The sequence below is a fragment of the Triticum aestivum genome, chromosome 2D (genome assembly GCF_018294505.1).
Source record: "Triticum aestivum cultivar Chinese Spring chromosome 2D, IWGSC CS RefSeq v2.1, whole genome shotgun sequence".
NCBI classification, from domain to species: Eukaryota; Viridiplantae; Streptophyta; class Magnoliopsida; order Poales; family Poaceae; genus Triticum; species Triticum aestivum.
The window spans coordinates 75,693,989-75,707,150 of NC_057799.1; the positions used below are offsets into that span (position 1 = coordinate 75,693,989).

A 13,162-nucleotide genomic window follows, 5' to 3' on the forward strand; every position below is an offset into this window, starting at 1 on the left:
TGTGGTTAATCCAGTCACCGTTTGCCTGGTGCTTGCTCTTGCTGTTTCTCGTGGTTGGTGCCTTCGTCAGATTGATGTGAGTAATGCCTTCCTTCATGCTTTTCTGTCTGAGGAAGTGTATATGCAGCAGCCCCCCCCCCCCCGGTTTTGAGGATTCACGGTACCCTCGGCACGTTTGCAAGCTGCAGCGTGCTCTTTATGGTCTCAAACAGTCGCCTCGTGCCTGGTATGCCCGTTTGAGTGACAAGCTTCGTCAGCTCGGTTTTGTTGCTAGCAAGGCCGATACCTCTCTGTTCATCTTTGATCATCATGGGGTTATTATATATATGCTTGTCTATGTTGACGATATTGTTTTGGCTGGGTCCTCTTCGGCTGCTGTTGAGAAACTGGTTACCACTCTTTCTGGTTCTTTTCCTGTCAAGGACCTTGGGCGCCTGGAGTATTTCCTTGGTATTGAGGCCACTTATAATTCTGAGGGTCTGGTCTTGTCACAGCACAAATATGCTCTTGATCTCTTGCACCAGGCCAACATGGAGCAATGTCGGTCTGTTACTACTCCCATGTCTACTTCTGACAAAATATCTCGAGATCAAGGCCAGCCGTTGAGCTCTGAGGATATTTTCAAGTACAGGAGTCCTGTTGGGGGTCTCCAGTACCTCACTCTGACACGTCCTGACTTGTCCTTTGCTGTTAACAAGGTGTGCTAATACTTGTCGCAGCCTACTACCGCTCACTATGAGGCAGTGAAGCGAATTCTTCGCTATATCCGAGGTACTGTGTCTACTGGCTTGCGTTTCCGGCGCTCCGCTTCTATGGGACTGAGTACTTTCACTGATGCCGATTGGGCGGGCTGTCCTGATGATCGTCGGTCTACGGGCGGTTTTGCCATTTATCTTGGCTCCAACCTCGTCTCTTGGAGTTCTTGCAAGCAACCCACAGTTTCTCGTTCTAGCACTGAGGCAGAATGCAAGGCTTTGGCTAATGGCACCGCTGAGGCTATATGGATACAGTCGGTGTTGAAGGAGCTTGGTGTGTTTCTTTCTCGCCCTCCGGTGTTGTGGTGTGACAATGTTGGCGCCACATACTTATCTGCCAATCCAGTTTTTCATGCCCGCACAAAGCATATCGAGGTTGATTTTCACTTTGTGCGTGAGCGGGTTGCTTTGGGTGCTCTTGATGTTCGGTTCATCTCCACTGGCGATCAGTTGGCTGACGTATTCACGAAGCCTACTTCTCAGCTCACACTTCATCGTTTTAGTTCCAATCTCAACCTTGTTCACGACGGTTTAGATTGAGGGGGGTGTTAGAGTTGTATTTTGTATATATATGTGTACGTGTTGTATACCCATTGTATTTCCTTGTTGTAGAAGTTGATCTAATCAATATAAAGAGATGCCAGCCGGTTGGGGCTAACCATGGCAAATAATTCCTTTTGACTGGGGGATTCGTGGAGACACACGCTCATGGAGTGTAGAATGTCCAGATGTATATGGGATTTACTTGATGAGGAGCTATAGAATCAAGGTATGTGCTGAACCGAGAGCTAAAAAATGGATGTTTATGCTAGAGGAACAACTAAATGAACAGGAGTATGTGAAGGTCATGGTTACTCTTTGGGCAATCTAGAAAGCGAGAAGGGATGTGATCCATAAGGATAAATACCAAGTTCCTTTTGCCACTTGTAGTTTCATTTCTAATCATCTGTCTGAACTCAGAGAACTTGATGATCCAGCATCAACCATAAACAGGGAAGGGAGTGTCTAGCGCTTGTCTAAGTGGATTGCTCACCCTGTATGGAAGTTCAAAGGCAATGTGGATGGGGCAATCCGTACAGCTCGGAGCAAGAGTTCGGCTGCAATAATCTTAAGACATCATTCAGGTGTTTATCAAGGAGGATCAATACTCGTGGCAGAAGGAGTGATTGATCTAGCATGTGTTGAGACAATGGCGTGCCGTGAAGCCCTATCCTCAGCGCAATATCTTAACATTCATTCGACAGTCATTGCTTGTGACTCATCGATGGTGGTGAAAGGCATCTTGGAAGGAATCCAAGGAGAGAATTATATGGTCATTGCGGAGATTCGGAGTCCACTTCCAAATTTTAGCGATTTATCTTTCTGATATGAGTGTGGAGAATCAAATGTGGATGCCTGCAACATAGCTAAGAACTCATTAACATGGTTCCTGGTCGCCATACGTTAATTTTACCCCCCCCCCCCCCCCCAACTATGTAAATGACGTTGTGATTCTGTAAAGTTCGAGTATTCCCCTAAAAGAGACAACCATGACAAAAAAAAAGAAACTGGTCAGATGAGGCCGCCGCCCAGTCCATTTTTTTTGTTTTTCCTCCTGGTTTTTCATTCCTTTTACATTTTTCATCCTTATTTATTTATTATTCTAATTTCGTGAAAATTTTAAAAAATTCCTAACAAATTTTAAAATTCATGACCATTTCAAACCCGCAAATAATATTTGAATTCACCTTTTTTGCAATCTGTGAACAATTTTGAAATCCATGAATATATTTTTAATCCATGAGAATTTTTAAATCTGAACATTTCTTTAAATTTATATATTTTTTTCAAAAACGCGATATTTTTCAAATTCGTGAACAGTTATTGAAATTCGCAACATTTTTAGATCCGACATTTCTTTAAATTTGAGATTCATGAACAGTTCTCAAAGAAAAAAATCCGCCCATGGGTCGTCACAAAATGCAAGTGGGTTTGCAGAGGTACGCAATTGGTGGCTATCTGCCGACTTACACGGCAAATAGGAGCTCACGGATGAGGCATCGCTACGCAAGCTGAGCTAGGCGCTCCAGGGGCTGCATGAATCACGACACGCTTTTTTGAACAGAAGGTCAAGGGTGCAAATGAGATAAAAGTATTTTTCAACTAGCTGGGATTTAGAAATATCGATTTCCATAATATCAAATATATATCATATGAAAATATATTTCATGCTGAATTTAATGGTATCAATTTGATATACTACATGTTGATAAAAAATTTATAAACTTGATCAAATTTGTAAAGTATAACTTTGATAATGTCTGATAAGCACTACATTTTAGCACGAGGGGGTATAATTGGCATAAGAATTCGCTGTGAACCAACTTGTCTTGGATGGTTAGGAAGATATTGATATCCCATCCCACAACGGTTCAAAGTCCTAGGCTTGACAATGCTGTTCACTTTAGAAGAAAAAAATAGACACTCATGCTCGCATTTTTCTGGATTTATTTCAGTTCCTCTGGCAATCTGTGTTCAACTAGTAGAATGCCCGTGCGTTGCTACGGGCTTTAAATATATTTTGGCCGGTTGCATATATAAACATAATGCATGCCAAATTTTGCATACATAGAAATGATAGCCTGTAACAATCAAAAAATAATTGAAATTCACTTCACTTGCGATGTGAGTTGATAAAAAATATAATAGAACTATATGTACTCCGGGTGGTCCTTTTTAGTTTGCATATAAGCTTTGTCTGAAGTCAAAATATCTCTACTTTGACCAAACTTATATAAAAAATTATCAACATTCACAATGTCAAATCAATAGATTCATTATGAAATATAGTTTCACAAAATAAATATTTGGTATTGTAGATGTTGATATTGGTCAAACTTTGCAAAGTTTGACTAGACGCAAATCTAATACGCAGAGCAAAAAGGACCGGAGGGGGTACACAGAGAGCAGTGATCCAACTAATTATCTTTTACAAACTAAGATCTACTTGATATGTTTAAGATATCTACGTACAATGTGAGAAATGTTGTCTTAAGCTTCATTTGCATGGTACAATGTGAGCACATTTTGATTTTAATGAACTTTAAATTGTACGCTACCTATAGATACATTGGTTGGTATTTTTTCCTAAAAATGACTTATTAAGTGATGCGACATTGATGTCACCGCATTGAAGCTGCTCCTTTCTGGAAAAAAGCAACCGCTCCTCTCCTCACTCACTTACTGCACAGCCGCCTCCTACTCTCCCCGCACAGCCACGCAGCCACCGGTTGTTGCCTCATCTCATCTCCCCGTCACAGTGTTGCCTCCGCCATCTCTTTCGGGCACCTCCCCTCCACGCCATGGTGAAGCCCACCCGCTCCTCTCCCCACCGCCTCCCCTCTCATCCACGGCGTCGCCAGCCCCGTCCTCTCCTTGCCCCGTCCACAGTGTTGCTTGTATCACTATCCTCTTTGGATGAAAATGGCATCTTGCTATTCATTTGCTAAAATAAATTACACCCAAGCGGGTGTATACTTCTTTAATATTGTTCCCAACATACCAAAGCATCACCCCCTTGGGTTGTAATAACAGACCATGTTCGAAGCAATTAGATACTATAGTTAATATACTGTAACCATCAGCCGCACAAAATCAGGTTTTACGACCACTTGTCTATGTTCTACATGGCGAATACATTTTGTTAAAAACATAGATTTCGTATAATCATAAACACCAAGTTTGTATCACATTACAGCGAATCGATGGACGTTAGGCTTGAAAAGGAAAACATTCTCATATATTTTTACTCTTTAAACGTGGAACGGATGGAGCACCACTGTACGAGGCTTAAGCACCTCTGTTCAAAATTACAGTTATGTGTGACCTTTTACTACGAAGTGATTTTAATCCTTTTCAGGATTTTTAAAGATTTGATGATGCTCAACCCATCGAGCATCATCTTTTAACACCAACAACTCCTGGGTGACCTAAGTTGCAAAACACTCTATACGTCATAATGTCCTTCCTACAATAATTTAGTAAACATAGCTCAGATAAGATATGCTTGAACTATGCATGAACTGGAAGGATGAAACAGAGCTTCAAAACTTTATATAAAAAATTCCTATAAATATAATAATTTTAGTCTAAAACAACCTTCTGATAATTATACTCATGAAACCAGCATAAGTTGTACAGCAAATATATACATGCAAGAATGTGAGCTCTTGTGCTAGTCAAACAAAGGAAAGAGTTGATCATAGAAAATGTCGAACACATATATACATGCGTTGAAACGGGTACAAAATGTATAAATATTTAGAAATTTAATACTTTAAGTCTAAAACAACCTTGCAAGAAGAAAAACAGTATTCGAGTACAAAGGGTGTTTCTTGAAAAAAAATCCATTCTCTAGTATAAATATTTTCTATACTAAGTACTCCCTCCATCCGGAAATCCTTGTCATCAAAATGGATAAAAGAGGATGTATCTAGACGTGTTTTAGTTTTAGATACATCTTTTTTTGTCCATTTTGATGACAAATATTTTTAGACGGAGGGAGTATATATTACCGCACACATCTTCAACCTCTCTTCTCGTCTCTGCTCTTGGTTCTACAGTACGGCAAAGCTCCACCGCCCATGACGCATTGCTCGTAAGTCCTAAGCTCATCAAATTGGTTCTTTTTTCTTGCATTTATTAAGCCTCTTGCTACCTCCTCCATGATAGTCTCAGATCCAGGGAGAGGAATGACCTGATGTTTGGTTTTAAAGACCACAGATCATCATCAGCAGGAGATGCATCAACGTCGTGGTCGTCGTCGGACCAACACCTCACCGCCCTCCTCAAGGATGAAGTTGCAGGTCATAAGAATATGAACGGTAGAACATACTCATTAGCGGGTAGAGATGAAATTGTTAAGATCAACCAAACAATACTACTAGCAAATCCATAGTTCGGTCAGAACTGGGTTTAGGTGAGACAGTTGGTAGTGTATGCATGTCAATTGAAACAAAAAAAATGATAAATCAACCCAAAGAAAACAGAAAATTCTCAACTGGGGAGAATCCATAAATACGATGGGCATGTATCCATGATGTCCCAAAATGTAGATAGGTTATTCTCTTTATTCTCGTATATCATTTTCAACCATTAATCCTTCTTTGTTGTGTAAATATTCCTTTAGAATATTATCATGTAGCCACGATGAACCCGGCAGTTCACCAATATTATACAAAAAGTAGCAATTAATTGTTATTGCTTCTCCACTTGATGTTCTCTGAAGAAGTTATCTGTGTTGGATAATTAATCAGAGTGAATTTAGTGCTGCAAAAGCAAATGCACTTTCTCAGAATTCACTCAATTAAGAATCTTCCTTATATCAATGGACTCAAGTACTTCTGACAACACTTGCTACAACACCTACCGTTATGAAAAACATACTCGGAGTTGGACGTTTATATCTTCATGTTAAGAAATAATTTTAGTCTGTCTTACATATGAGTTGAAGGTAGACCATCAACATGAGAGCTCAAACTAAGTTCAACTGGATTCCGTTCAAAAAAAGTAACCAGTTGATAGTCTCTGGATCACACAAGTAGCAGTGTAGCATATAAATTATCAGTTATCACCTCCAAGAATCGATGGAACATAAGCTATGATCTGTAAAAGAACTCCACACACCTCAGTAATGCCTCCAGCTATGTAAGTCTTGAAACTATACTACTCTGGATTCATGAGTAGCTCCTCCCAGAATGTGCAGCTGAGAAGCTCCAACTCGTCTTCTTTGCGGCCAAACTTTCGAAGGCATGCCAATAGGAATGGCCTCTCACTCAATTTCCCCATGTACTTTGTTGTGATTTTGTCTAAAAGCACCACCCATATCACGAAATATCTTAGAACATATAATGCCAATTTCATAATTATAATCTTTCGCATTGTGTGTAGTATGTAACGTATACGTTTTAAGATATTTCTGTAACATCAAGGTTTAGTCATATACACATGAGAGCAGTGTGCTTTAGCTTTCTATTGTGGATAATGATTCTTACAACTATACAAAACCTCTGATCAAATAAATACTTCTGTAAATTAGACACAAAATAAAGAGGAGTCGTACTGCCGTCTTAGGATTTTTATTTCCTATAAATGAATGCCATAACTGATCCTCAAATTTGCATGTTGATTATACTACCCTCAACAGTATTCTCCGAGACTGATCATAGCCACGGTAGAATGGGAACTCCCAAATGTCTAATAATCTCAAAATCTACCACAACGAATCAACCAACAAGCATCAACGACCCCCAAGTCATACCTATTGAACCAAAGCTCAGTGGTTGTGTTGTAGTCGTGTTCATGGCCACGGTAGAGGAAGAGCAGCCACCCTTGCTGCGCTGGTCTCCTCGTCGCCGTTCCCCGCCTCGTTGTTGCTGCAGTCCTCTTCGAAGGGCATCTCCTTGTGGAAGATGCGACACATTTTGGAGCTCTTGCGGCCGAGGAACTCGTTGTCGACGGTCCCCTCCTTCGAGGACACCTTCTTCGTCGCCGCCGCATAAGCAGAACTACCATCTCTGGCGCCGGCGGAGCAGCCACATGGGCGGAGGAGGAAGGGGAGGGGTCGATCGTCAAGTTCACGGATCCGGATGACGACAACGGAGGCAGCCCACACGTAGCCATAGCGATCTGCGACCTCTCTGTGTGAGATGCGCGAACAGGGGCCAGCAGCGCTAGCGAGGAGGAGGGCGAGCAGGGCCGTGCACGCGTCCCGCGGCGTCGATCAGGGTGAACGCTTCATGGCCGCACGATGTCCGGCCCCTGCAGCCGCACCACGGCGCTAGACGGCGGGAGCGTCGCCCGCTGCGCCGCCGGCTCACGTCGCTGCAGCAGGTCCTTGGAGAAGGCTAGCAACTGAAGGCAACGCCGGGCTGTAGCTGTCATCGCTCTTCTTGGCCTTCATGGGACTTTGAAGCCGATGATGTCCCCGTCGCCGTCGGCGAACCCAGCATCTATGATCCAGCGGAGGAAGGAGCTTGGTTGACGCTGTTGCCATGCCGCCACCGTCGTATTGGAGCACGGCCTGCCAGTCTTGCCTCGACAGTGATGGGGGCTCCGACACCGCCATCGTACATCTTTTGTGCAGATCAGTGTGGGTGATGGAAGGTGAGCACAGGCGGCGGCAAGTGAGAGATACGGGATCGAGAGTGAGATGAGAGGGTTGGAGAAGATCGGGCATCGGACGTGGGTTCGTGCGTCGCAGCCTTGCAGGAGAGGGGAGATCGTGGGTGAGAGGATCGGGATAAGTCGGGGCGTGGGTCACGTCTTTTTTTAACGTAGAAATCGTGTGAGGGAGTGCAGTATCGATCTCGAGCCGGGGGTAGAGAAGATTTGGTCTTCACATATTAATTAAAGATTGATCATGAATTATTCATTTCCATATATATAAGTTACCAAATACTACCGAAAATTGATCTTATTGACAAATAAAATCAGTTTAAATATGCGTTTCCAATTTAATGTGACTGAGCGATTTAAATTAAGGTTAATTAATTTAGATTTGATCTTTAGAGATTGATCGTGATTGATTCTTTGACAGAAAGACATTACTAAAAATAACTTACACCAGCATGGAAAGTTCTGATTCGTTCAGATTTTTTTCGTTGTGTGAGAGGGTGATGCGAAACTAAACCGGTGGAGGGAGGGACGAAAAAAAAACCAGCGAAATAAAACGGTTGAAAGTGATGGGACAAAAATAAACCATACTATTCAACCAACTCAGACATTAGGAGTAGAGATGGAAGGAGACGTTTTCATTGACTACGAAGGCGTCTGTGACGGTTTTGTCAATCTCAAGATAATGCGCTGGCTCAGCCTTTTGGAGTTGCTCATAAAGGTAGGGTGTACATAGTGACGAGTATGTGTGATGTTGCGTCTGTATCGTGTTAAAAGAAACATAAGTATTCGCTCTCCTCTGCTAATATTTTTTGATTCCACGTGTTCATATTCCTAGCTTTAATGGTGTGGACTATGCATGGGCCAGCCGAACCATGGTTCAGAAAATCTCTCGTCTATGGACCGATCTCGGTTGCTCTGCAGATTTCGAGATAATGTGTGATTGCGAACCAGTGGCGGAGCCAGGCCGGCATCATGCCCCGGCCCGTCGTTTAAGTACTGTAAACGACAGCAAGCTACGCTATGCTATACGGACCCAAAGGATGTCACTTCGGCTACAGCCCAGCATACCCAGGTCCTGTCTTTGCATTGCATGCTTGGGTAAATGCACGCTGCATCAATGGCCCTTGGGTGAGGGCGCAGGACGGCAACGTAGAAAAAAAAGAACAGACGGCATCTTCCCGGTGCACTCACCGAGTTCCTAATCGGTGAAAGAATCCAGGGTAGGGTAGGGCGTTGGGGGCGGCAATGGTGTTTCGCCAGTCCTGTCAGTGGAACTGTAGAAGCCCGGCGTGCCCGTGTCGTTTGTCCGCATGATTGCAACTTGCTACGTCAGAGCCCACATGGCGTGGTGCAATGATCCATCCATAGCGAGCCGGACGTACGTGGCGAGCCGGCGCCCTGATAAATATCGGCTGCTCTCTCGTCTCCTTCGCCTCGCCAAGTCGCACTTCGCCAAGATCCGCAAGATGTTCCGAGCGATGCAGGTCGTCACCAGGTAACGCTGGGGTTGGATTCGGAAGAGAACGCCAAATCTACCTACGCCCTGCATGTGCGTGCTAATCTTGGTCTTGGTGTGTGCGCGCGTGTGTGTTGCAGGGGGGAGAGCCGACGGGCTGCGCTGGCGTCGGTGGCCGGCTACGCCAGCCGCTGCGGCTACTCCACGGCCTCGAGCTCCCAGAGGCTGGCCGGGAAGGTGGCCGTGATCACCGGCGGGGCCAGCGGCATCGGCAAGGCGACGGCGGAGGAGTTCGTCAGGAACGGCGCCAAGGTCGTCCTCGCCGACGTCCAGGACGACCTGGGCCGCGCCCTGGCGACCGAGCTCGGCCCGGACGCGGCATGCTACACGCGCTGCGACGTGACCGACGAGGCGCAGGTCGCCGCGGCGGTGGACCTCGCCGTGGCCCGCCACGGCAAGCTGGACATCATGCTCAACAACGCCGGCATCGTGGGCTCCCTGGCGCGTCCCCAGCTGAGCGATCTCGACCTCAACGACTTCGACGCCGTCATGGCGATCAACGCCCGGGGCGTCATGGCCGGGGTCAAGCACGCGGCCCGCGTGATGGCGCCGCGCCGCAGCGGCAGCATCATCTGCATGGCCAGCGTCGCCGGCGTGCTGGGCAGCGTGACGCCGCACCCGTACAGCGTGTCCAAGGCGGCGGTGCTGGGGATCGTGCGCGCCGTGGCTGGGGAGATGGCGCGCTCCGGCGTGCGGGTGAACGCCATCTCGCCAAACTACATCCCGACGCCGCTGGTGATGCGCATCCTGGAGCAGTGGTACCCGAAGGCCAGCGCCGAGGAGCACCGGCGGATCGTGGAGGGGGACATCAACGAGATGAAGGGCGCGGTGCTGGAGCCGGACGACATCGCGAGGGCGGCGCTGTACCTGGCGTCCGACGAGGCCAAGTATGTCAACGGCCACAACCTCGTCGTGGACGGCGGGTTCACGGTGGGGAAGGCGCCCAACATGCCGGCACCGGCGCTGTAAAACGAAGCGAGTTCCTGAAATAAATTTGCTTCCTACAGTACTATATACATACTACTAGTACGTAGTATTGTATTGCGCCGGAAGTAGAATCACCGAGCATTACGTTTTTGTTTCAGGATTGAAACAACGAATTGTCCTCGATGCCGAGTAGTACATGCACACGTTGACCCCATGCGGAAATACTCCCTAGATGAGAGCAGCCCGATTGTTCTTGTTATCTTTGTGGCTACTCACTGTCGTGCAATTCTGTGCCTCTATGCGCCTGTGTTGCTTGCACGTAATTCCCATCGTGGCTGATGTAGCCCCATGGAGCTAGGCTCCCACTCTTTTAACTCCTTCGGTTAACTTGTATGACATCATACTGTTTTTTTACGGCTATAAAATGACTGTGTTCATCATACGATACAGAGGTCGGGGGTCCACCCTCCTTTTCGGAAAAATTAGGTTGTTCGCTCTATAATGCTTGCTAGAAATAATTGTGTAGGTTTAACATAACCAGGATCTTAATAATCTCCTAGTTGAAACATCTACGGAAGATTAGAGACAAATCATATTTAGCATAGGGAAAAACCCATGGCATGGACCTTGGGTCTCTGTCAGTGAGTTGATCGGATAGACATGTATGACGTCACTGGCACCGACCTGAAGGTTCCCGTAGTGGTGAGCAGTCTTATGTTTTCTTCGGAGCGTTCTTTAGGATCCGTGGTTTGGAGATAGGGTTCTACTCATTTGTGTATACATGTTCCAAGGGGGCACAACGTACTCCTTTTATATGTGCCGATAAAGAGGGGGGGGGGGGGGGGGGCAAGGACCGAAACCAAAATTGTTCATTATCACCTCCGATCACGATGCATCCATATGTGGGGTGGGGCGAGCCACATCCTTTACTTTTGCTCTCGGTTGTTTGCCAAGATCAAACCCCAACAGTTTCCCCATTCTTGTTTGTAAGATTAGCAAACATCATAAGCCCACTCCGGTAGAAACACACACCAAAGAGTAGTGTTACAATAACCAATGAAATTCCATTGAACCTATGTACTTATAGTACACCATACCATCTTGGAATATTAAACATAGTGTGTTTGATTCTAACGTAATCATAGAAGAATGAGTGGTAAACCATTAGCAGAACCTCAAAACTTTATTAAAAGGGCATCGTATATTTGACTCTAAAATCTATCTTTCACAACAAGAAACATAATCTCAATGATTATTCGCAATCCAAATTGACTTGTTGTTACGTGCATAGAGAACATCGAAGGACGCCTAAAGCCCTAAATGGGCAGTGTTGATGACGTGTGATTTATTGTGACTAACTTTTAATCGAGTGATCTGCATACACATAGTCCAAAAAATAAAAATGTGTAGATGCGAGCCCCTCCCCCAACCCCACATCAAAAACGAAAAAGGTGTCGATGCATTTTATGTTTCTGGAGTTTTTTCTTATTTGAGTAATTTGAAATCCACACTATAAAGAGGGGGTTGTGGTGCTTCAAGTTGGTGGGTCATGAACAACATATACATGTCGTATCCATCACAAGCAGTCAAGCGATAGCCTAGCAACATGAAAAAACAAGTGATTTTCCCTTTGGGCAGGTCGAGGCAAAACCCATAACTCCGGGTCTGATCTCCGGGTTATGTGGTTTCACTCCTTGATGTCCAGGAGTTGAAATCCGAAAATCCGGATTTGATCTTTGAGTTCAGTAGTTTAGCCTCTAGACGGTCGGGATCTTCAAATTATGTAGCTAGAACTCCAGGTTTGCCTATTTCCGTGAGGAATTCATCATGATCTGCCTTCTAGATTGGATGAGCTGCCAAACAAGATTATGATCATCCATGTAATTCTTATGGTGGATCTTTTGTTTATAAGTTGATTAATTCCATAGGTTATTGTTATATTTTTTGCGAGATTGATTGTAGATACATGTTGGGTCTCCTTTCTAATAGTCCGCTCCTGGCTAGTTTAGATGTGGGAGTGATAGAGGGAACAATGTGGATTGAGTGGAAAAGATCAAAGTATGGGAACTATGCCGGATGACAACTAGATTTGTCTCTCTTTTCTTAATCTTGAACCGTGTTTCAAATTTATGATTGAAATTTTATGAGATTGTAGATACAATTTTTGTCTATGTACTCAAATGTTTCAAAAAAAATTGAAGCCCTTTTAGTGGCGTTACCGCAAGCATGATAGTTCCAAAGGGATGGTACGACTAGATTAGTTTATTTTACATTTGCATGCATTAGTGAGGAGGCAAGTAAAACATGGCAAGTGATGACCAACACCCGGCCATTCGCCAAGGATTTCGCTACAAATTGACCGTTAGAGTTTTTAGCATGGCAAACTGAACGTTTTTCATGGCAAATTATGTTGTCGCGAGGATGACAATGTCCTCTGACAAGCATGGCAAATCCTTGTCTTGTTCAGTTTTTACCACGATGTGTCATGGTTGCTAAAAAAATTGTCATCCTCGCATCAACATAATTTGCCATAAAAATGTTTGGTTTGCCATGCTTAAAAATCTGACACCAGATGGTTAACATTTCCGTTCGCAAATATCTCAATACATTACTGGTTTCCTTTTTTTGAAGCTTTTGATATTTATTCACTTTACATTGCACAATTAATGTCAAACTATCATGCAAGAGTTTGATGAATAAATCAAAGGTTTTCTAAAAAATAGATTCCCTCATTTTACATTTTTTTGAGTGACCCCTCGTTTTACATCTGCATGCATTAGTGAGGGGTTTTGCTACACCTGTTTATTAC

At 44.5% G+C, this 13,162-nt stretch overlaps 1 protein-coding gene across 1 annotated transcript; it reads left to right on the top strand.

Annotated features, from left to right (window-relative positions):
* The first annotated feature begins 9,250 nt into the window (after positions 1-9,250).
* LOC123051682 (momilactone A synthase) lies at positions 9,251-10,612 on the top strand. Its single transcript, XM_044474645.1, has 2 exons — positions 9,251-9,405; positions 9,507-10,612. The coding sequence occupies exons 1-2, from the start codon at positions 9,251-9,253 to the stop codon at positions 10,393-10,395; spliced, it is 1,044 nt and encodes a 347-aa protein (XP_044330580.1). The 3' UTR covers positions 10,396-10,612.
* Positions 10,613-13,162: the final 2,550 nt, after the last annotated feature.